General features: G+C 35.4%; 1 protein-coding gene and 2 long non-coding RNA genes across 4 annotated transcripts in view; 1 reads left to right on the forward strand and 2 right to left on the reverse strand.

The window, feature by feature from the left end:
* Nucleotides 1-14,542, reverse strand: part of LOC107068277 (uncharacterized) — a 98,768-nt gene extending 84,226 nt beyond the window's left edge. Inside the window, exons 1-5 of one of the 2 annotated variants that reach the window (XR_016176861.1) lie at nt 14,216-14,542; nt 13,846-14,132; nt 9,080-9,881; nt 8,836-8,900; nt 8,533-8,632 (exon numbers count right to left, since the gene is read on the reverse strand). This is a non-coding gene — a long non-coding RNA (uncharacterized LOC107068277). Of the gene's footprint in view, nt 1-8,532; nt 8,633-8,835; nt 9,882-13,845; nt 14,133-14,215 lie in introns of both variants that reach the window. The other variant, XR_001475990.2, reaches the window with a different exon arrangement.
* On the forward strand, nt 3,631-6,917 carry LOC149032229 (uncharacterized). The gene is made up of 3 exons (XR_016176882.1): nt 3,631-3,794; nt 4,062-4,848; nt 5,052-6,917. It is a non-coding gene; the product is annotated as an uncharacterized LOC149032229 (long non-coding RNA).
* Nucleotides 14,543-17,380: 2,838 nt separating the features above from the next.
* Nucleotides 17,381-25,953, reverse strand: part of Antp (homeotic protein antennapedia) — a 54,599-nt gene continuing 46,026 nt past the window's right edge. The window contains 1 exon segment of the mRNA XM_089173415.1: nt 17,381-25,952. Coding sequence (XP_089029541.1) covers nt 25,890-25,952 — 63 coding nt within the window. The 3' untranslated portion in view covers nt 17,381-25,889.

A 25,953-nucleotide genomic window follows, 5' to 3' on the forward strand; every position in this document is an offset into this window, starting at 1 on the left:
ATGCAAACCACCCGTAGAACGTTTAATGAACGAAAATATTAGCGATTATTATTTCCCTTTGGAAGGGAACGACCCTTTGAGGAAAAGAAAAAAATTTCTACTTCTTGTTTTTGTTTGTTTGTTTCTTTTTTATTTATTTATTTTTTTTTTTTATACAGATCTTTCGTACGTTAAGAAAATCGTAAGATACAAGAAAGAGAAATAAAATAACAGCAAGGGAGATATTATGAATGACTGAAAAATCGACGAATAAAATTATGAAATGAATTTTCATTGATACCTATTTGATATCTCGATATCGAAGATTAAAATCAGTCGAATAGACGAGGCTCGACGTCTTTGGAAAAAATTTTTAAAGCTCGACAAGAATCATTTATTATACGCATAACGGAGACTTAATGGTCGACACGACCGAACCCTTTGGTTAGCTCGCGTTGCATTAATTAAATTCAATCGTGCGTAAGACAAAACGGAATTACGTTCGCGGAAAACGAGAGGCGACAATTAAGTGCACGGTTAAGAATGTTAATTGACTAAATCGAGATTTGTCATATTAGTGAATGGATAATATAGATGTATAAGTAAGTATGCATGCATGTATGTAATGGGTAATACATATACGTGTGGTCAGCATAGACCCTATCCAACGTAATCCGCGTTTCCAACGATAAGGACGGAAATAAATCAACGAGCTTGCCGTTTCGATAGATTCTATCTTTCGTATACGCATATACGGCTGTGATTTCAGAACGTTGGAAATTTTCCTTCTTCCATGGAAATTCACTATTCAAATTCACTACTAGGTATTAGCTAGATATCCCAAATAACAATCATTGAAATAATTATGTAACAACATCATATATGATAAATAATATTTTTGAACAACTACACATACGTAATCGGAAACGGACGATAAATCAATGCTAGGTTTCTTTGTAACGTAGATGAATCCTAATATTTTTCACGTTCCTTTCTATCTCATTTTTTTTTGAGTAGACATTTTTTTGCCATGTCTCCCCACACCATCTTCCATCATCTTTCTATCCTTTCTTTTTTTGACATCCTTGAAAAGACATCCCAAGTATCATCGAAGCACTTCCCTCGTATCCCCTCTGGTTCCCTCTTTGGCCAACACCTCGACTCGACTATAGTATAGTACTTTCTACCAAGGCACGTTGCCATCCTCTTTACAGAAGGTTGTGGCTAAGAGCAGAACGACGTCGGCGACGCGACGCACCCCGACGTCGCCCTGACGCGCTCCACTGACGCTACGGAGCAGAGATTAATGGCTTCGGACTCTGAAATCCTGGAAAATAAATAGCGGGGAGCCTGGTGGCGAGAGCGAGAGTCCTGCGGAGTAGCAAGCAAGATGCGCGTTCTCTATCCTTTCTCTCTCTCTCTCTCTCTCTCTCTCTTTCTCTCAGTTTCTCAGTTTCTCAGTCTTTCTCGGTTTCCCTCTCTCTTTCTCTCTCTGTCTCTTTCTATCCTTTTACCCTTCGTAGGAACGTTTTCAGTGGACCACGACTTCCCGAGGGACCTGCCTTCTACTTCCATCCGACGTCCTTAACGCCCTTTTCTCTTCTCCCTATCCCTCACCATCCTATCCTCCCTTCTTTCCTTTTCTCCACATCTCGCAAAGAGAGTCGACTCTTGTTTGCTGTCTTCCTCATTTTCTTCCTCCGCTTCTTCCTTTTCTTATTCTTCTTCTTGTTATTTTTATTTTTCCTCTTCCTACGTCTCATATTTTGCTTCTTTCACGTGTGGGAATCTTTTCCTTGTCGTCCAGTCGATTCCAAATTAGTGAAAACTAATTCTTTGATAAAGACTATCTTCAATCTCTCTAGTTGGAAGTTTTACCAAGTAAGACTCTGAATGAGACGGACAAAAAAATAAAGAATGTCTTTCATGGAAACGTCCAGAAGTGCCTCTTTTAGGAATCTTAAGAAAATGAAACTAGAAGGACTTTATAGGTTATTCCTGACATTCTCCTATCTCTGTTCCAATTCTACGAATCTCGAGAAATACGCGAGACAAGAAAAAATAGCTTTTACTGTGCCAGCTTTTCCTCATTCTTTCGTTCCAAATTCCTTTTACGCGTATTTTATTCAAAGCTTAATATTTATCCAGATAAGTAATGAATTCAAAATAAAACGGATTAAGGGACATTAATCTGGAAGCAAATTAATTTATAATCGATTGCAGGAGTAATGAATATTTTCGAATAATTAATTTCTTTATTACACGTACATAGACACATAAAAACAAAAATTCATTTTACAAGATATTTTACAACAGAACGTAATAGTAATTGCTTTGACAAATGTAAGTACAAGTGATGCACATGTATAACATGCATGACTGAAAAATAAGAATTAAATATCGTACTTGAAAAGATATTTACATTCCTGAAAATGTAACCGATATCTATCTCTTTCTACATGCATTATTAGTATTATTATTATTGTTATTATTAACTCTATTATTATTATTATAACTTCTTACCACAGGTATACATGTAACTACATATATACCCATTTCAACATACACTCGAAGAAAGTTTACTCTAAACTAGAAGAGAGAACACGAAACCTCATATTAAATTCCGATCGAACTAGTCGATAACCGTAAGCTTCTTTTTACATAGCCACTTATATGATAGCCAAATGATCAACGTAGAAGTATAAAAGCGACGTTAACCATTACGTGTTTCTCATTCGAAGTAAATTACATTAAATACCGAATAAACCGGTGGAACATTGCAGTTTAATTGTTGCGTCGTTTGCATAATGCTCGATCTACTAACTACTCTCTTCCCTTTGCTTTCCATTCTCCTTTCTCTTTCTATTCTACTATGTCTCTTTTATGGTAACCATCATTGGTCGTCATATCGTCTCAGTCTACCTCATCATAGATGCATATACATACATATACTTTAGTACACATGACTCCTCCCATTCTCGTACACAGCAGCGTCTTGATGATTAATTACTAATTCTTGCTACTGCAACCAGTTGATAGCAAAAGGCGTATAGAGATCGTAGCAAAGGTCAAGGAACCGACGTACGTACATTGGTACCTACATACAACGTTCAACGAAGAAATATACACGCGTTAATGAGATTTCTCTAGGTGGGCCGATGATTAAGAATCTAACGACGATAGAGCGTGCCAAGATCGCTTCGTTCGAATACCTTGGACGTTCCTTCGATTATTATCATACGTAGTACGCGTTTCTTTTATCTCTCTCTTGCTTTCTTTTTCCCCTACTTTTTTATTCTTCTTTACTCTTTTTACGTTACGCCTGGAGTAACGCGAAGATCGACGTCCGTATAATAATCAGATTCTCGTCGAACGCGATCCACCAAGTCTCTCACATGCTTCTGAATTTGAAAATTAACTTAGATGATGAACGAGTAAATACGTGCAAAGATATCCTACAAAAACTTCTTGTAAGTTACTTTTTGATAGAATCTTTAGTAAATAATAAGTATACAGATAGACATATACGTAATTGTATATTTGCATTAGTATTCTTTCGTAACTAATGCAATTAACGATTTATAATTTATGATTATTTTTCTATGATTAGGTGTACAATCTACAAGTTGAATTTGAAGGATCGTGATCGATGAGACGTTAACGACTCGAAGCGAATACTCGTTTACTTTGATTACGTGCCGCAAGCTACTTTGTACTTACTATCAAACGGTCCACTGGCATAACTGTAATCTACATCATAGACCATGAATTAACGCGGCCAATGAAACTAACTCGATCGGAACGAAGACATTGGAGTAAGTGAGTGTGACTAATAATAATGGTCCGACTAGACTTTTGAATATGATTAACCGACAGCTATTATAAATATCGTCCGGCTTGCACGCTTACGATAATTTTTTTAAACTATGATTACCTTTGCCTTGAGTTCAGCCTATCGTAAAATTACCTGAATAAAAATTTCTAATCCTCGAAATAGGTGAGAATAAATACATTAGCTTTAATAATACGAAAGAGAAAAAGAGTGAGATATAGACTCGATTATAATAATTTGCTTCTTTCAGCATAATTTCACGGACGAAGGAAGAAGACAAGAAAAATGTTTCGAAATTCGTACAGGACCGATAAGATAAAAATCAAAAAACGTCGAACGTTGATGAATTTTGTTATGATACCATACACACACAAAAGAAATGGTTCACGATGGTTGACGTAAGAGAGATGAAAAATATATATATATAAAAATGGAAAGAAAAGAGAAAGAAGGAAGGTTCGGTGAGAGGAGAAGATAGAAGAGGAAAAGAGGGATGCTACGTGTCCAGGGAGCGCAACTAATATTAATAACGTGGCAAAGTTAAAAATGTTTACTGTGTATTACGGCTGATATGAGGGCCACGAGCGTGGCAGCAGGGTCCCTCGTGATTGATCGCACGTCTCTGCGTTTCTCCCTCTGACATGGGGTGTTCCTATGGATATTACCTTGGCACGACCCTGCACGCCGCCATCTACCCGACTCGTCTACTACCGAGCCAGACACCATACCGATCTGTCCTATCCTCTTCGAATCAAATCTGCTTTTTCGATTCCCCTCTGCCATCTCTCTCTCTCTCTTTCTCTCACCCTCTTTCTCTTTGTTTCTTTTCTGTTCGGTTTCGTGTAGTGCCTCGAAGAATGCGATACACCGTCGCTTGTCCTCTCTATCGTTGACATGTTGTGTGTCCGGTATTAAATCTGTCCGACTCGAAGTTATTTGAAACTTACAAGATGATCATAAGCGTATGTACCAACCGATTGGATCTAACGATAGAACGTGTACCTAGCAAAATCGTTTAGTAGTTGGATACACCTTTTGTAAGTTTTTTATATAATTTTTCATATGATATTTGTATAAAATTTTACACATCATTTATACTTGTCTTATTTTGAACATTTTGACAAATGTAATTATAAAAGATTAAACAAAATTAATATTTTTTTCTTTTAAAATTATACTCATTTGAATGAGATAGGTTTTGAATGGTACAACACTGATCGATGATATTTTCTATTTTCAGACATTTCCATGGAAACAAATGGTCTCCGACGAGTTCAATGATTCTTCAACGTGTTACTTCGGATTACCAGCAGCACAAGACACAACTCGTACTCGTCAGAATCATTTAACGAAACTTACATACGAGTGACAGAAAGAGAAAGACAGAGACGAGAGAAGGAGTTACAAATCCGGTTGGCGATGTTTAACCAGATCTTTGGTGCACGAAACGACAAACAACGGAATCCTACTGGCAATGTTCGTGTTCAGTCGCAACGAAGATACTACTTGGATAAAATTAAAGCTGACGTTCGTGCGACCGCTATTACGATTCGATCATATCGTAAAACGATTCCGTTACTATCGTTTCAAAATATTAGTTAGTGATTAAGTATACGGAAATATTCAAAAAATAGTTCAAATAGTTTTCTACTAATCAAAAGATCTCGCTAAAGTTTGTGCAAATTTCTAACTTTAATGTTGATTAAAAAAAATGGTTAGAAACTAGATAAAAGATAAGTTGTTCTTCTAACAACAATACTGGGATCAGATAGAATGGCTTTCTAAAAAGAATGATTCACTGCTCTCGATTAATTATATTTCACGATTTCCTTAACCACGATCGAATTGTTGCAGTTTCTCTTTTCGACTTATTATGCACTACGGAAAGTCTTTTACATAGTTTTACATATCACGGAAGTATCTAACTTTCAAGATTTTTATCCTGATTTCACGGTTTGCCCGTGAACACTTGTTATTTCTCTTATTCGCACCTTCATAAGTAATAAAACTGATTTAAACTCGTGCTGAATATCAGTTTATCTTTTTGAACAGGTACTTATAATAAAAAGCGCTTACGAATGCTATGAAATACTCAATGAAAATGCTAATTAAAAATGATAAGTTTAAAATGAAAGAAAAAAAAATAAATTAATAGCTACCGTTCATTACATCTAATATTCATAAATTACAGATTAATAAAACCTTTTCTACGCTACTAGAAAATGATGAAAGAACTTTACGTAGTAAAATAATATTATTCCGCATATAAATGATCACGATACTTATGAAGGATGATAGGCAAAATTTTTCAAAAGCCTCAACGTAGTAAGGTCCGACAAAAATTCGGACATCAACGAGAGCCTGTGTAAAGGTTGCTTGTAAAGCAACGTTATCTGCTTATGAATCGTACGAGGCACGCAACAAGCTGCAATTGCAAAGTAGATTTATGAAGTATTCATTAAGGAGCCACGTATCATCCCACGCGTGTTTGTTGCAACGCCAAACGTCTGTATCTTATCGTCGATAATGTTAATATCCTGCTGCTAATGTTACCTTTATAACACCGTAGTTGATCTCAAAACTCAAACATTACGATAAATCGTATCGATATGATCATCGATGAAAAAGAATTTCATGAGTTTATTATCAAAAATAATGGGCCTATTTTTACTTAATTTTCCCGAATTACGAAATATATTTGTTTTCATTTCGTTGTATTTTTATTCCCCTTCTTTTTCCGCCTCTTTCCATCCCTCCTTCCTTTACTTTATTTTTGTTTATTTTATTGTTAACGTCAATCATTTCTTTTCATTAATCTTTTCTTCCTTCTCTCACGTTTTTTCCGTCATCGCAATTACGGCTATACTCGACAGGAGTTCCTAATGACTATTGCGTAATTGCAATCGATGCATCGTAATATAATGAGAAGTATTTTTCATCCGAGATTGAGTTATATTTTAGCAGGCAGTCGTTCATGTAGTCATTAAGGTATCATTAATCATGTTCACGGTCGTGCTCCAGTGTATGTGTGACAACAAAGTCATCGTTAGAACAGCTGGTACTTGTGAAGATACCAACTGACTGTTGGATCATCGCGGTTAGAACAAAGGGTTACGGTGATACATAGAAATAAGCGTGAAGAACGCTTTGTCAACGTTTCGTTTCGACTTACTGTGCTACAATATTCCTGACACTACCCCGTTTGAAAATTTAAAATCGTATTTCTGACTCTTTTCGATGGTAAGATCAGGCTCAAATTTCTATTTTAAGGGTTTTACAACATGCATATTTCAAAATTGCATTCGCAAAATATTCAAGCGTGATAAATATTAATGTTAGAAATGATCAAATGTACGAATCTCATACACGACTAAAACAATATATTTTATTATAATAATCTATTAGAATAGATCTAGAATTTAATTTGTTTCGTTTAAATTCAAACTTATAATTATCTAATTTATCAAAGATTACGTATAAAAGCCATATGTGAAATAATTTATTACATGCCTAAGAAAATAGGGTTAACAAATATAAAAATAGTAAGAAAGCTTTAGAATTATCAGAGGAAAATATTGTTACGCTATCACAATGACGTAAGTTTGTGTAACATTTACTAAGAATCATTTTATCTGAATCTCTGGTCGTCTAACGTATGTAAGGTAACCTTTGTTATAGTCTTTGAAAAGATGAGAAAAACTTGTATTGTGTCACTGTGTATTGGACACGGTTAAATGTATTCACGCTCCAGAAGAAAATTTGCATTGTTGAGAATGCACATGTGTTATGGTAGAGTATCAAAAAGGTTTTTTTCGAAAACTAGGGCAATTCATGGTCCCATGAAAGTCCGCAATTTTCGACCTGGCATGACGAAAACCACGACGACGACGACGATAGCAATGACGGCGACAACGATGACGGGGACGTCAACGTCGTCCACATCTGTTTTTTCTTTCCTTTTTTCTTACTTTCTTACTTTTTTTCTTTCTTTCTTTCTTTCTTTCTTTCTTTCTTTCTTTCTCATATTTCTTTTTCTTTTCATCAACGTTAGCCTACCGTCGGCCGAAATTTCATTCCGTTGTAACTTTCGTCCAACAATTTTCACCGAAGAAAACGAGACTTTATGTTTCCTCGAGAGTTTTTTGATCTAAGCTTGCTTCGAAGGATATAAATCATTCTTTTGCCAAAATAACGTCACAAATCTGTGTCAACGTAAAGCTAAATTTCAAGTAGAATTTATCGTCGCATTTACGTACAGTTACTCATACGGGAAATCGTGTTATTGTTGAATATATTAAAACTTACATTTGTTTCTATTCACCCCACAAGTGATTTATAGTATTTTTCTAATTACGGCCTTTATAAGTTAAACTCTTATATTTATTTTTTTCTCCATTTCTCTCTATTTTTCTCGAGGTAACATAATTCATCTGTACTTTTAAATTATCAACAAACGTTTCTGTGATATTCTTTCTACTTTTATTGAAAGGAAAAATATCAAAGAGAGTTTACTATACTTTGCTTGCAATGAAATTTACGGTCTGATGGACATATAACTGTTAAAAATTAATAACTACCTTTGATCTTAAATCAAACATATGTTCCGTCGAATGTTCTCATTAAATAACTTGATTTTAATGTAAAAAGAAAAGCATCTACATACCAATACACTCGAGGAAGAATCTCAAAACGTATTGAATTATTATTACTTAACAACTTACCGATTTGCAAAGTTTTCCAGTTTCCCAGGGTTGTCTTCAAAGAAACCCAGACGAGGAAATGGAAGGATGAAATGGCATCGACGGTAACCGAAAGCTGCAACTAAAGCGTTAAGAATCGATGGACTTAAAAAAATGCTTAAATAATCCGTCAAATCGACGTATTAATTTATTCCACATCTCTTCTACAACCTCTCAATTTATCATCAATATTCGAAACAAATCGTAGTAATAAATCATACACACTTTAATACTAAGAATAAGAAAAACGCCTTGAGACAAGAAATCAAACCGACAATGTCTTACCATCTTCCTCTCAGACATAGCAAACGTCCAGTCCGTGTCTCATCGCATACTGCGAGAATATACAGCTTGTAAAAGCATATAAACACTTTATTCGCACACCTACATCGACTTTTACAAACGATTCTTAAAAGAAAACTTAATAACAATTTTGTACACGCCTAAAACAGCTCGTCACTCATAATACAAACAAAAACAAAAGTCAAAAGAAAAGTCAAAAAACAAGAACAAATTTGACGAATCTTACCGAGTCCAATAAACGTGTAGGAAGAAACATGGAACTGATGATGAATATAACATCTTCACGCGATTAAACAACCAAACTAACGAACGTTAAAACAAACGAACGTAAAAATCACAGGGTGGAGGGTAAAAAAAACGGAAGTATTATAAAAGAAATAGACGCGTCCGACATAGAGAGGTAAGAAAAAAATCGATCAGGGGACCGGTCTTGGTCTTGGATTCGGCTCGATAGGTGGCAGCAGCTCGCCGCGATTTCGAGCCGAGCAAACACAGCGCAACAACAACGCAACGTCGATGGCCGCATTTTTTTCTTTGCCCCTCTCGGCCCCTCAATGTTCCCTAGCCCCCTGGTTACCCCAATCGTGGAGCTTTCTATTCGTCGTCGTTGGCAGATTAGGCTAATGCGATGGACCCGATGAGATATGGGCCAGCGAATGGGAATACGTAGCTGGTGCGGCAGGGGCGTGACTGTACCCTGGATACCAGCGTGCCCTGGGCCATACTCGCGACGTGAACTAAGTGCTGGGTGGAGCCCCGTCTAGGCACTACCTACTCGATGGAACCATCATCCTCTCTCCCTGAACTTTCTCTCTCTTTCACTCTTTCTCTTTCTCTTCACTTTGGAGTCTAATGGCTGCCAGGCCTCCGAAAGGGCGCCAGTTTTGAAAGGACTTTCAAGAGAATCATTTGGTTTTCCTTTAAAATCTTGATTATTCTACAAATTTCTTGATCTTCCATCGACTTATATAACATAGACGCAACGTGGACGACATCTGGTGGTACGTGGAAACCACATAAGGCCCAAACTGTAACAATAGACACAAGTTTTAGTTTCCCTGCTCTAATTTTTTGGACAGATGTTCTTTACAACGCATGGAAAAGATGTTTATTGTGGAAGAAAGTAGGCCTTGGTTTTGGATTACAGGATTTTGGAATTTTATGTGTTGCATTGAGTTTTTGTAAAGTAATAGCATCTTGAAAATATAATTAAGTCCCAAGTAGTATAATGTATGTAAGTAATGACAAAAAATATATCTATCATTTTTTTCTTTAAATTAACATTTATTGCAAATCGATGAGAAAAATAAATTGCTGCATCACTGTATTTGCTTTATCACTTTTGCAAAGATGATTTTAAGAGAAGAAGCATGTTTTGATAAGATCCTATCGGAATTTCATGCATCATCAATTATCCGCATCAATGCATACACCCTGATAAGATCTTGCATATATTTGTTCTGCATTCTACGGTTAACTAAGAGTACCTACACGGAGATGCATAAAACCTGTAACTATACACCAATATATCTATCTATCTACAATCCATGTAATTTCCCAATCGTGAAAACAAAAACAAAGTGGATGATTTGACAGGAGGAAAAATTTGTCGCAATGTAATTCGTTACCTCGCGTCGATTCCAATCTTTCTTATATAAATACGTGCGTATATGTATACGTGTACAACATACATATGAGTTGTCAAAGTAGAAAAATCAATGAGATTTATTAAATTCGCAAAATGACGAAGTTCTTCGAGTTCGCGCGTCAATCGTGTGGTGTTGTACTGTGTACACTCGATTCAATCTCTTCTACAATTCGTTTCTACGAAAATATATATGTATATATATATATATACCTATACATATCTATATGTGTATGTGTGTGTATACATATGTATGTGTGCATGTATGTATTTGTTCGTGGCGTGAAAGGGCAAAGTAAAAAACGTACGCGTTGCAAATACTTTTCAGTTTGTATTTCTCACCCCACCCCACCTCAATAGTCCTCTCTACCCTTCCAGTCAGCCGAGTAGCACGGTAGTTTTTTACGTCGTCGTTCGTTTCGATCCCTCGCTTCGTTTCCATCCACCCTATCGTCCCTCTACCCGGTATTCGTCCAGAATCGCGTCTCTCGGCCACTTTTCAATTTCACCGACAATTCTCTCTCTCTCTCTCTCTCTCTCTCTCTCTCTTTCATTTTCTCTTTTTCTCTCTCTAACTCTCTCTTTCTGTTTCTACCATTTTACATATCTACTCGCTATACTCTTCTAATTTCATGAAATACTCATACACAAACGCACACATACATACATATACACGCCGCAACAACAAAGAGATCCAATAAGTTTTTATTTTATTTAGTATTTCCCAGGAAAACTACGGGCAACGTCATTCGACAAAAGTTTGTGTTTCTGAGTCCTACGGGAGGACATGGATGAAAGAGAAAGAGAGAGAAATAGAAATACCAAAGAGGGGTTGGAACGAAAACTGACACATAACGGAAGAGTAGAGTGAGAACAACGAGCAACGAAATTCTCGCAGTACGTGGCGAAGTCGCGTCTCCCTCGGGATACGCCGCGTGTGTCATCGGGACGTCCGGACTAATTGCAAGGATGTTTTGTTAACCTCTCACAGTCAGAAACTCTCCCCTTACAAGGTTTTGCATTTAGCCTTTGCACGTCGATACTCATAGTTGTGCAGAGCTCTAGGGTGATTCTACTTTCCTTCTCTTTCCCTTTTACGTACCATATGGTGGCTCTGTTAATACATCGTGTTAAATAAACATAATATTTCTTTTTCTATGAATAAAATAGTAAAATTTTTTTAAATATTTGTACAAAACGGCAATACTTAAAAGATTATTTTTAGTTTGTTATTAAATCTATTTGAACTTTTATAAAAAGTAAAATTGAAACAATATATTCACACATAATCATATGTTCTCCTTGAATTCCCGAAAATGTTTTTAACTTCGTATAAAAGATAAATATAAACAAAACTATTTATATATAAATACATATTTTCTTCCTTTGTTTTTTTTTTTTTATTAGTTCTACATCGTAATCGATTTTCGCAAACGCACGGATAGAAACGAATAGACGTAGGTATTAATTTCACATGGCGACGCTCGCTACAACGCTCGTGACGTTTTGAATATGAACATTGATTACAAGAGAGACGCTGGCGTCGCTCGGCGGTTCGCAGGAGGAGAGACGAGTGACGGCGAGGGTTTTGCTCGGGTACGGTGAGGGTGTCCCGGGGGTGGGTGTAGAGGAAGCAGAGGCCGCCAGCGATATTATTGATTTATGTCCCGTTCTATGTTATGTATCCAACGGCCACCTCCACGCCAATGTAAAATGATCCACCCAAAGTACAACGTTCTCATGAACTTTGCTTAGAATCTTTAAATTTCCAATTGTCTTTTTATTTCATTGAAAAATCAATGAAATGAAAACTAGAAGAAAAAAAAAGAAAAAAACTTTATATTTGTGAAATAGAACAAAAATTGAAATATAAACATGTTTTTGTATTATTTATTATTTAACTACTTATATACTCGTAAATATATATAAAATATTTTCGATGTGAGATTTTTATTTTTACAAAAGAAAAACAACTTATATAAAATATTAAAAAAAATATATATATTACTGTGAAAGAACAAATTCTTATAACTTTTCTGTATTATCATTGATGACGTTGATCGAGCATAAAATAGAAGAGAAATAAAAGAATAAAAATCGTAAAGGCTTATCCATCCGAAGAGAAACGAATGCGACGGGAACGTCTCGGTTGAACAGACTCTGTCGAGGATCGACCCGTTTGCGTGACGCGTAGAGGCAAACGTACAGTACACGGTATCAATTACCCTCGATACGAAGTGTATTACGTGGAAGGAAAGCACATAGGTGGGATTGTGGTACTACGTGTGGGTTAAATTGGGAAGGTGGATAGGACTAGAGAAATGGTAAGAGCAAACGAGATAGAATGAGAAAGGGAACGAGAGAATGAGAGAGAACTAGAAAGAGAGAGAGAGAGTAGTAGTAGTAATAGTAGTAGTAGTAACAGTAATACTAGTAGAAGTAGGGATGAGACTGGAGAGTGTAGGTATATAGGGTGAGATCAGTGAGTGGGAAGCGCCGAAAATTGATGCATTCCCTATGCAAAACAGCAGAAGCACGGCGCTAACAGTAGACCGACAGCACGCAAACGTGAATTCTGGCGATCGCTGTGCTTCCTACACTCCCTTTCCCCCTCTCTCATACTTTCTCTCTATCTCTCTCAATCTCTATCTCTCTCTCACTCTTGATCTCTCCTCCCCCACTTCACAAACGACGGCGTCACCTATGTCCTGAACAGAATCGAGAGCGGTATAGAAGCAGTTAACACTCTATTAACACTAACGACGCTCATACATAACATCGGTGGCCGGGGCGGCATAACGCGAGCCGGGGATGGAATTTATGGTCTGTTAATGGGGGGGTTGCTGCTTTATGCGCTATGGCGTGTGCGGTCTACCTTGTAGTCGTCCTATTCGTCCTCACGGGAACCAGGTAACACAATGTTGATTTTACGAGTCGTCCACTTTCTTCTGAGTACGTTCGAATCCCTTCCCCCAGCATCATCCTAACAAATCTTAGTCGATCATTTTATGAGGACATCTTTATGGACCATTTGTTTATATTGTATACTGATTAATTGAGATATATGATACATGATAGATGGACTTCCTAATATGTTTTTGTAGAATATTTTAAAGAAGAGAATGTTTTTGAATGAATTCAATTAGCTTCATTGTTAACACAGTTTCAAACAAGTAAATATCTAAGCTTAATGCATTTTCTCTCCCTGAATGCATCTATCAACACATTAGCCAGCCAAGTTTCGCGACTTAGGAGGAATGGGTTAGGTATTTGGGTTCGAAGGAGAAAACAGGTGTATTCGTAATCTCTCGCGAAATGCGAGTAAACAGGAAAGTTAGCGAGCTTACCGTTCGTCGAGTGTAGACCGAGTCGAGTGCCAAAGTTCATCGTGAGATCCTGCCCTCCTCATGGCTAAAGGAGACGCGGCAAGGCCGGTAAAGTGATAAAGCGCCCATAAATTCTGACCGCCATCCTCCTTCCAGCCCTTCTATCTTCCCAGTTCTCTCTCCCTCTCTTTCTCTTTCTCTCTCCCTCCCTTTCTCTCTTTCATTCACTCTCACTATCTCCTACATTCTCCTTTTGTCGTCCGTCCTTGTCTCACCAATCTTCCAACTTATCTTCAACTCGTATCCACCTGCAACAACGGAATTGGCAAAGGTCAGCGTACGTTTGCTCGATTTAAAACAAGTATGCGTGCATAATAGGACGTAATCGTACCTCGGAGGAATCCTCTTGGCCCTGAAATACCTAACCCACATCTCTTATTATCGTGTTTCTTCTTCTTCTTTTTCTTCTTATTCTTGTTCCTTAGCGAAGCAAAGTCACGCTTTGTCTACCGATTAAAGTCCATATCAAGTTCGTGCCACTTAGCCAACGCTTAATCGTCGCAATTGATGTTACATACCAACTCTCCCGTAGTTCCCTCGTTCATTGACGTCAGCACGTGCGGAATCAACCGATGTCCTTGCCAAATGGATGAACATCGAATGCGACGAAATACTATCTAACGCTTTATCGAGGTATTCGATCGCGATAGCTAATCGAATTAACGAGATATGTTTTTGTTTGGCAATCTAATTCTCTGGGACGATAATTCATTTGAGAATTATCTCGTCTCAAGGATTACATTTTTATCTATCCAAATTGAATTGAAAGGAGAGAATAGACCTGTTAGGTGGATTTTCTAAAGGCATCATCATCAAAAGGATAGGCGTGGGATCTCGAGAAAGGCATAAGAAGTTAAATCGACGTAAGAACGAAGACATCCTTGGACTCATTTCTAGAGTCGATATCGCAGTTTTACAGTGAGATACCTACCTACCGTCTAGGAAAGCCTAGGTACGGCGCGTTCGTTGCAGCGCAGGGGCGAACAGACAGAAATCCCAATAAATCATCCCGTCACGAGCCGTGAACCAAGGCGGAGCCTCTTGCCTCGTATTAGCCAATAATAATCCTCTCCAACGTGGAGGCCATCTTGGATTATACAATGGTTCCTTCCGCCGCAATTCGTATAAATGCAACCTCCGGGGTACAAGGCACCTTTCGAGAGACTCCCAGTGGCGTATCCATTCGACTATTTCCATTGAAACCAACTAAATCGAAGGAAGAAGAAGGAAAGCATTCGCGAAATCAACGAGTCACGTGCAATCCTCCCAGACTAGAATTCGTACCTCAATGTACGAATCTAGGTATGCTTTTGTATCTTCCTTGTGTAAGTATTTGTACTACGAAGTAAAAGAGAAACGAAATAAAAGAAAATAAGAATATAAAAGAAGAGACGTTCAACTTAGATCTCTGACACGAAAAAGACTCTTTCGTGTACTCACGAAACGTAAAAAAATAAGGAAGACTTATATGTTTCTCGTTTAACCCTTTGGATTTTCGCGTTCTACCTTTGCTTGCTAAGTGTTTGTTTTATTTTTCTTTCTTGTTCTGAACTACTACCTTCTTTTTTCATATTCAACCACAATTTATTTTTCGTTTTCAAACACAGCTATTATATAATTAATATAATAATTATTATTAATATTATTATTATTGTTATTATTATTAATATTAATATTATTATAATTATTATTATTATTATAATTATTATTAATATTATTAATATGGACAGACTCTTATGTAATATAATACAATACGGTTTAGACTTGTCGACACGATAGCATATAATACTATTATTATTATCCATCGACGTCTTAGTCATTCTTCAAAATACATAGTTCACTCGCGTACATATGGTATATCATCGCAATCATTATCTCATCATCATCATAATCATCATCATAATCATAATCATCATCCTCACAATCATAATCATAATCATCATCACCATCATCATTACCATTATAATCATCACCATCACCACCATCATCATCATCATCATCATCGTCATCATCATCATTATAATCATCACCAACGCTGTCATACTTTTTCTGTATACATTTAGTTTACATAATGCGGAACACTACAAAATAATCATATACGTTTACTGTACTTGTAATAATATTGTATTTATATTCATATTTATATTTATATTTATATTCATATTTATATTTAAATATATATTTATATATATTTATATATAATTTTGTATATATTTAAATTTATATATGTATATATATATATCTTTTTCTTTCTTTATATTTACTTATAAATCGGTAAGGTAGCGCGGCCTATATTTTTTCGGCATGTAGGCGCGCTCAACATAAATCTAGTATTATTTTTACTTCTTTTTATCTTCTCTCGCATCGCGCGTAATCATTCGAACGAGTGCATTGTACCCGGTACGTATTTAAGTAAATATGTAGGTATATATACTTGTACGAAGCACCATTTCAGTAGCTTCTTGTGCGTAAACGCGCGCACCTGTAGCGTGTATAATACGTGTAGTAAGTATGTATACGTTTCGGTTTGTGTGCAGGTTTATGTGTGTGTGTGTTTTGTGTGTATATATATGCGCGATCGTAGTGTGTAATTTTCGCGTAAATATAAATTTACAACGTTTACGTACATGATTTTCGGTCAGGGCAATGCGTTTGCACGAACGTGCGGGTCACTCTAGTGTCTTTAGAAAATTAAATGAAAAAAAAAATATAGATAAGGGAGAAAAAGATACAAGAATTAATAAATAAATGCAAAAAATGATTTAAACATCATCAAATATGTAATCGATTTAAACAATAGTCTTATGGGATATTTAAATAATTTTCTGCGATTAATTAGCTAATGGAAAGAAAAGATATAGATAAAGAAGATAAGAGTTAGAGTTCCTGTACACGTCCCACCCACACACTTTGAAACACACAAGAGTGACCACGCGAGCCGACGACAACGTGGCAGCTATCGAAATATTGTCATTCTCTTACACTATGTTACATGTCAGGATCCCGAACGATATTGTCGAACGATCGATCGGTTGATCAATCGACAAGATCGTTCGTTCACCTGCCGATCTGTAATAGTTACAACATCGTATCGGTATATAGCTAATAATTAATTAGACCTCTGCTACCGTTATTTTGTATTTACTTTTTTTATTATTTTTTTATTTATTTATTTATTTTTTAGTCTATTAAACAGGTACCTACTTTACCTACGCGGTATCGTATACAGGGGTCGCAGCTCGCGATTCGATGCCGCGACGTCAGACGTCGCCTTTAGTCATTGCCCTGCCGATAAGAAACCAAAACAAAAATTAGAAATAGAAAAAGAAAGTAAAAATAAGTAATAAGTACCACACATAGAAAAGATGCCCTAAACAAACGTCCATCGGATTATTTACAACGTGGGAGATGATCATTCGCGCGCGTTTTATTTTTTTATTGCTCTAGGATCGATTTTAAAGAAGCACGACAGAGCACGAGAAACGGGGTTGCTATCTTTTTTTTTTTTTTGTAGTTTTACTTTTTATCATCTTTTTTTAAATTCATCTTCTTTTTTTTCAAAATTATCTAAAAATTTCACAAGATTCTTTCGTTACTCGATTTTCAAATAATTTTCATAAAAGAAGAAATCTTTATTGATTTTATACTCTCATTTGTACTCCTACATGTAATCGAGTATGTATTAATGTATCGATTTTGTATTTATTTTAGTCAATATAAAACTTATCTCGTTTTAATGTATACAATGTTTCTCGTTATATTGTATATATGTGGTATTTCAACCGGTTCTATCAGTCTTCGTACACTGTGCTCTGTCGATAGAAAGGTAAGGGTGGTTGGATGGTGAAGTCACGGGGTAGGAGGGAGAGCCTCGCATACACTACACATAAATTTTCTTTCTTTTCTTTTCTTTTCTTTTTTTTTTCCTTTCTATTTTATCTATAATATTTTCTTTTTCTATTTTCCTTTTTTTCTTTTTTTTTTTTCATCGAATTAAAATGAAATCTGAAATAATTCGTCTATTCGTACTTTCCGTCGGAGAAATCGATTGGAACGTTCGCGCATAATGTCCAGTCGATTGACGCGATGATACTGTTATTCGATGCATCTTAATTACTTCTGTATTTACACGCGATACATCGAGGAGCATTGAGTATTAATTTAGTTGATTTAGTACAAAGTTGAGCTTTCGCGAATCACCTCGCGATTTATTTCATCCTAAGTAATTGATAGAAATGATAAAACGTCGAATAAGTTACGATCGATCTCATTGGACGTTTTTCATTTGGTGGATCATTTGTTTATAAAAAAGAAAACAGAAGAAAACATATTTTTTTAAAGGGCTTTTAAATTACAGCGCGAATTTTACCGAATTTTTTTTAATATTTTTGTTTTATATTTTATTTTTAAACCGAGAGGAAAGTTAGGGAGCCGAAGGAATCTTGTTTTTCTTTGTCATTTTGTTGTTCTTGTTGTGTTTGTTAGTTAAACATATTTTCGAGATAGATGATCTCGGCAGATGTATAATATACTTATAAATTTATTATATGAAACTAACGACACCTGCCAGGAGAGCACAGGGGGTCAGGAACTCTTCGGTGCATTCGCGTGCGAGGTCACGACTTCGAGATATCGATTAATTCTAACATTTCAAGTCTCTAGTCATAATCTAATTTTAATTAATAAAAATCAAGTTTTCCCACGCTACTTTCGACTCGTTCGAAAATATCAAGCGACAACGCGAAGGCAAAGAAAAAGAAAACAAAAAGGATCGATGTTGCAAAATTTTATCAACAAATGTCAGATTTAATTCAAGAAGTTGGCAGTGTGTAAACGACGTAAAGTAATCAAAATTGTTATCAAACGGTTGAACAAATAACTTTCAATGTACGCATGCTCTATTCCTCGGCTTAATAAAAACAGACGAAATTATTTTCTGGGAAATCATTAGACTTGGTATAGATACGCACAAATACACCTGAAAACTACCTGTTTACATTGTAAAAAATATTTATTAGACAATCAGTTGAAACAAATAAAGAATCCATTTTGCGACATATAACATGATATATATATAAATATATATATATCAATAAATACTACGTGGCTAAACGATATTATCGGTCGAAAGCTGCTGGTTGTATGTGTTTCTCTCTCATTCCCTTTCTCTCACCATCTATTTCTCTTTCTTTCTCACTCTCACTCTCACTTTCTCTCTATCTCTTTCTCTCTCTCTCTTTCTCTCTTTCTCTCTTATACAAAACGCCGTCTTATGCGTCATGACATTTACAGGCTCTCCAGTAGAAATATTAAGATTACGTATGTACATTACCGCATACTTCGTAAACTACGTAAATATTTACGTACTATTTCTGTTTTTATTTATCATGATATTCACACAGCGAAACTCCAATCACAATCATGCATCGTTTCATTCACTCGTTCGTTCACTCAATCTTTTTCTTTCTTATTTTTCTTTTTCTCTCAATTTCTCTCAGTGTTTCTTTCGTTCTCTAAAATCGATTTGATCTTCATCATTAGCCGTATTTCCCCGCCCGCCATTACTGACACTCCCGTTTTTCTTAATAATCTACATTAATTACCACCTTAGGAAGTAGACTTTAGACCTTAAACCTTATCGAGATTAACGTAGCGACACACTTCGTACGTACACATTTTTTCCCTTTTTTACTTCATCTCCCGCTATTTTCAAAACTCTTTTACACACTTTAAATTAGTATATTTATATATTTATATAATTTTTATTTTTTTTTTCTTTATTTTCATTACGCGACTATATGCATACGAGTAGAGATAAAATATATGATTTGAATTTTATACCTTCCAGTTAATTCTACAAATGTTCTCATTCTCATTCTCTCTCTCTCATTTTTTTTCACTCTCATTCATTCTTATACTCAATTTTTCATTGTTTATATACCCATCTCTTTTTTTATATTCAAATGTGGTCACATAATATTTTATACTCTTCTACGTTTAAATGTAACTCAGCTATTCGTCGAATACAAAATTTTCTTTTTTTCTTTTTTAATGTAAATTCGATATTTACGGCGATCGTTCGCGACGATTTGTTCTCGATTACGATCGATTAAAAAGAAAAATAATAAAACAATTATTATCATTTATTGCACTTTCAAATCACTTTAGTCAAAAGAGAAATACCTAGGATTTTACGAATAGATTTAATTAGAAATAAGTAAAAAAATTTTCTTTCTTTCGATCGATTTGAAGTCTTTCGATTATCTCGAAAGATCAAGAAACGAGAGAAGGAAAAAGGGAAAATTTTGATCAGGACTTTGGTCGTAACCGTGTCGTAACACGTCCGTTATCGTGGCGTAAGGGTAATAAATAGCAACTTTGTCTTGCAAAGCCGCACCCTCGGCACCTCAATGCCAACTATTATCTGACCCATATAGATCCTATCGCTGATTAATGTATCTGGAATGAACTCGCGTGTCGTGGCCAATCGACAAAATGCTCGAAAGGATCTTTGCTTCAAACTGTTAAGGTTAATCGATTTATCGTACGCGTTTATAAATCGTTATCGAGAGTAAGAGTCACACTAGCATTCTAGGTGCACCGTGAGCTCACCGATAACGATTCGAGATAACGAAAGGTACGGCAATAATCTATGAGCGAAGAAAATATGTTTATGCACTTTTTCAAACGCCTTTAACCGTAGGTGGAGAAGGAAGAAGAAGAAGAACAAGAAGAAATGAAATGAATGATTTTACGGTCAATGCAAACACGATACCATTCGTTTTCTCCGAGGCGACGTTATTTCAAGCCAATTATGATTACGCTACTTTCGAATGCCATTTACGTGTATTACGCAGTATGTATATATGTAGGTATGTATGTAAGTAAGTAAATAAGTAAGTAAGTACACGAACATCGACTCGATGATTAAATTTCTACGAGAGAATGTACGTTTGATCGTCGATCATTTCGTATCGACGATCAATTTATATCAATGAATGTCACGGTCAAATGAACGATACACGAATCGATCGTCTTTCGATAAATACATTTAACGATCTCCCACGGTATTTCTCTTTATAATTATATACTCGAGAAAAAAAAAAAACAAAAAATGTTATTATCGTTATCGTAATCGTTTTCAAATGATCGTTCAATAAATGACATAGATTTTGAATTTTTCCTTTCAAATCGTCTCAATGATATATGAAGTCAAGTGAAAAAGAGTGTCAACGAACGATAGCCGGAAACTTTTTCTTTATAGACAAATTCGTTGCTTTCAAAAGGGCAAAAAGATTTTCCATAAATAAATTTTTCGAGTGTAAGGAAGGTTGACCGATCAAAATGATCGATCATTAATTACGTATATCGGTAAGCACGTTCTTCACGTTCGTTTATCTTTCCAATCCACGAAATAGGGGGAGACGATTTCGAAGAGTATGTTTATATTTATATATAAGTATATGTACATACGAAACGCGTACGATTTCTACTTAATAACATAAGTATGTACTCTTTTCCCCGTATTTCTTTTTCTTTCTTTTTTCTTTCATTCATTCATTCTTTTCGAATATCATTCTATAAAGCGACTTTCGAGATCGTGACATTTATCTTTTATTCCTTATCTTTCTCCATTCGTGTACTTCATTTTTCTATTTAATACTTCCATCAGCAGCGCCGCCCGTTTATTTTTACCGTTATCATTATCTTTATTACTTGTATCATTATAATTATCATTAAGTGTTCATTAATATCGTTCATTACGTATATCGTTATTAGTGTATGTCTTTGTGTGTGTGTTCTTTGTGTATATGTGTGTCTCTATGTATGTATGTACCAGTGTATATATGTATAAATGTGTATATGTGTGTATACAGGTATAAACTAAACGTATGTCGAGCCTAAGTTTACAACACAGCACAGATTTCGCCGCGGCGGAGTACCTTGGCTGGTTAGGATTAAAACACCGAGTACAGAATTTCATCGAATTCTTCCTTAACGACGAATGTTTTTTCGGCCGAACTATCGGAGGAACTTTACGTTCTTATCACGCTCGGTGTTCGAGCCGACAGGTTATCCGGTTCACCGCTTGACACATTTAACGCGTCCCTTTATTTAAACGCTCAATTAACACGAACGATATTCATTTAGAGGTTCAAAATTTTCCGTAAGAAATATTGATGGACAAAATAGCAATGCGATCGAGGGAAAGCGTAATAATTTTTTAAATCATTTTTTTCTCTCTTTTTTCTTTTTTTTTTTTTTTGCTTCAAAATTGGACAAAGCAATATACCGTAACGCGAATCTTTTTGTTTTTTTTTTCTTTTTTTTTTTTTTTCTCAAAATGGTGATGCCACTTTTGTCGCAAACTTGGACGGTGATCGAACGAGAATGTCTTTATATCGTTTCTTTTCTTTTGAATTATTTTTATTATTATTTTTTTTTTGTTTTGTTATTATTTCTTATATTTTTTTTTTTGTATTAATTTTATTTTTTCTTCTTTTTTTTTTCAAAATTACGTGCCGTTCCTCTACGAAAGATACTTTGGCTCTCGACGAGAGAATCTCGTGCCAGTAAACCCACTTTCGAGACGGCATTAAGTTGCCAAGCGGTTTCATGCCGAAAACATCCTATTCCAAAAATACACTATGTATTACATCACTTGGTAACTTGGCCTCACGTCGTGCGGAGCAGGAGTCGATTTTGAAGGGATCGACGAACGTGCGCGAGAATATACCTTCCTCCCTCTTACAAAACCTTGGACAACACTCCACACCCCCTTAACTTCTCTAAATCCCCCTTTTTTTTATTCATTTATTTGTTATATCTCTCCCCATTATTTCATATGAAATTATTTATAAAAACAAAATGTCGTCGTGCCGGGAACGCGAATTATTTCAAAGGTAATACCGGAGAAGGTCGATCGAGATCATTAAAGCGCGTTTTCACCGTCGAAGGAAGATGCATGTAAATTGAGATAATGGATGCTGTGCACTCTCTCACTCTTTCATTCTTTCATTCTTTTTCATTCTCTCTCTTTCTCTCGTTATCTCTATCTATCTATCTTTTTCTCTTTATCGACTATACTCGATTAATCGGAAGAACCGGTTTTAAGATCGCGTAAACTTGCATTGCAACGCGTTTCCCTTTAGAAAAATACGCAGAACATCTTCCTTCGATTAAAACCGGTAGCCATGATAGTAGAAAGTATTTACTTCGTTCGATTGCTGAGAAAAGAGAATAATCAAAGGAAGAAAATAATTTTACGTATGTGATAAATGCATCGAATTGTAATTTGAATAATTTTCAAGAAGCTATTGGCACATTGGAGCTCAACACAAAACGGTAGAAGATTGATCAACGATTTTTCTAATCGGTTTACGAATAGATTTTATCGAAAAAAAAAAGGATTCGATTTAAAAACGTTAATACAATTTAAACGAATAATTTCTATATTAACTTTTCATATATGAGACTGACCTTGCGACGATATCGATGAATAAACGTCAAGTTGGCTGGTTTCTGGTCTGCCGGAAAACCTCCACCGTTTCTTCCCTAAATTATACTTTTTGTTTTTTCTTTTTCATATCTAACACTCATTTTCTTCTTGTTAGTTGCAACAAAAAAATATCTATATGTATTAAACAAAATTAAAAAAAAAAGAGATTAGACTTTTCTGACTTTGCTCCCGTTCGATACTTCTGCCCTTCTCATCATCCATCTTTCACCTCACATTTTTTTTTTTGATCATTATCCAATTCTTTTCGTATTATTTCCGTTTTATCACCGTATTTCACTAATTGTCGTCTCGTTGCGAACAGGCGAAACACCCATACGCGCACTTTTTCCTTTTTTTTTTTTTTCATTTCACTGATTTATAAGTACAAGTAATAGATTTTTATTTGATTTTATTTGCTTTTAATCTCCCATATATTCTCGATTCAATCTTCCAATTTGTTTCTCTTTTTCGTTTACTATTATTTTAATATTCCCTTTTCTTGTTTTCTCTTCTTTGCCTACGTGTATTCCGGTATTGATAACGCGAGAAATACGTTTCAAAAGATTACACACGTTGGCACGGTCACAGAAAATTCTAGATACATTCACTGAGCTACCAGAAGTGGTAGTTGAGCGAAAAAGCTTTCTTAACGAATTTCTAAAAACACTAAAGTGTGCTCGTTCATCCCACCGTTACATAGAATTACGGATAGACGATCATCATCATTCTTTCTTTCTCTTTCTCTCTCATTTTCTCTTCTTTCATTCTCTCTCTCTCTCTTTCTCTCTCATTCTCTCTCTTTCTCTCTCTTTCACTTTCTTTCTCTCTCTTTCTTATATTCTACTAACCGCTCTCTACGACTATGTGTACGTGTATACGACGTAAGAGAATAAATAATAAAAACATTTTTGTCTAACTTATTACGCGGTTTAATCTTTTATTTCTTCACTTAATTTCAACGCACACATATTTAACTATCACACAGGCAGAGATACACTTACGAGTGCACATATACACATACATATACACATCTTCCTTCATACTTCATACTTTCTCATACACTATGCATCGATATCCTCGCAATCTCCGTTAACACGTTGACTGCCACGGTGAATGGTTTTCCCAATAGGATTATTGTGGTCAACGATAATCATTACTACAGAAATGTACAAATTAAATGACTACAAGTCGTATGTCGCCTGAATATCAAATTTGCAATAACCCAAATAACTGCATAACATTAAATAAAATGTAGTTCATTGCATCGAGTTCATCGTAGGGTCACGGTAAATATATTTAACCATCAATGAAAAACTAATAATATTTGTTAATATTATAATAATATAATTTCATTTAATCATAAGATGTGTATTAATTTATTATTTTATATGTAAGCCGTTCATTTGTTAAATCGATTAACTAAACAAAAGAAACAATTAAAAAAATTATTTAATTAAATTATATAAATAATTATGTCACTTATTATAAAACTTCTACAAGTATGTTTGTCTTTTAATGGTATAAACCTTAATTATGTGAAGACAATTTATTTTATAAAAATAAAATATGAAGTATTAATTAAGTATTTTGGCACGAAAATTTTCCAAAATTCTAAAAATGAAGTTAATAATTTTAACAATGAACGACTCATATATATATACATGTATTATATATACATATACATATAATACATGTATTATAAGCTTATATATGTAATATATATAATATAATATAATATAATATAATATATATACATATAATAAGTTTATAATAATAAAAATAATTATATACCATGACCCTCGGAATAAGACATACAATAATCGCGTGGCAATCAACGTATTAAAACACGTATATTTCCTTCGACGACGTATACTTATATAGGCTTTAATACAATTATGTTCGTTTAAATGTAATAGAGGTTAACGTGGTTCTGATTAGCATGTGATCCAGTTCCTTATATTTTTCGTCTTCATTCCGTAACATCCTTAACATCGTTCGTTCCCATAAATTCTCTTCCGACTCTCACTCTCTCTCTTTCTCTTTCGTGTCTCATTTTCTTTTACCTTTTTTTCTCTATCTTTCACCTTCAGCTATCTTACGTTCTCTTTCTTCAATCTTGTCGTCCTTGTCCTCACCATCGTACTCTTCTTGTCTCTCTCACCACAGATCCCTTGTCATCGTTCACTCTTCTTTTCTATACTACGAGAACGTTCTTCATCGCGTCTTATTCATTTCTATTTCTACTACGTCGTCCTTTTTTGGTACTTGATTAACTTGATTAACACGACAAAAGAAGCGTCATTGTTGGTTGGGGATGATTAGACGGTAGGGGCGTAGGGTTTTGGGGGGGAATGTTTCGGTGTATAGAGGGCTTGTTTGGGGGTGGAGGGGAGGGGGAGGTCATCAAAAGGGGGTTTGGGGAAGGAGGTAGTGCTGGAAATAAGGTATTAACGACCCTGAGAGAGATGAGACCTCTTTGGAAGTTCCACTCCTCCGGGTGATTATTTCAACCCTGCGGCGACGTTTGCGGAGAAATTTCGGTGTCGCCATCTCCCGATCCTGGATCACCC

Source organism: Polistes dominula, unplaced genomic scaffold (assembly GCF_049000335.1).
Source record: "Polistes dominula isolate Pdom_NZ unplaced genomic scaffold, Pdom_raw_medaka contig_33, whole genome shotgun sequence".
NCBI lineage: Eukaryota > Metazoa > Arthropoda > Insecta > Hymenoptera > Vespidae > Polistes > Polistes dominula.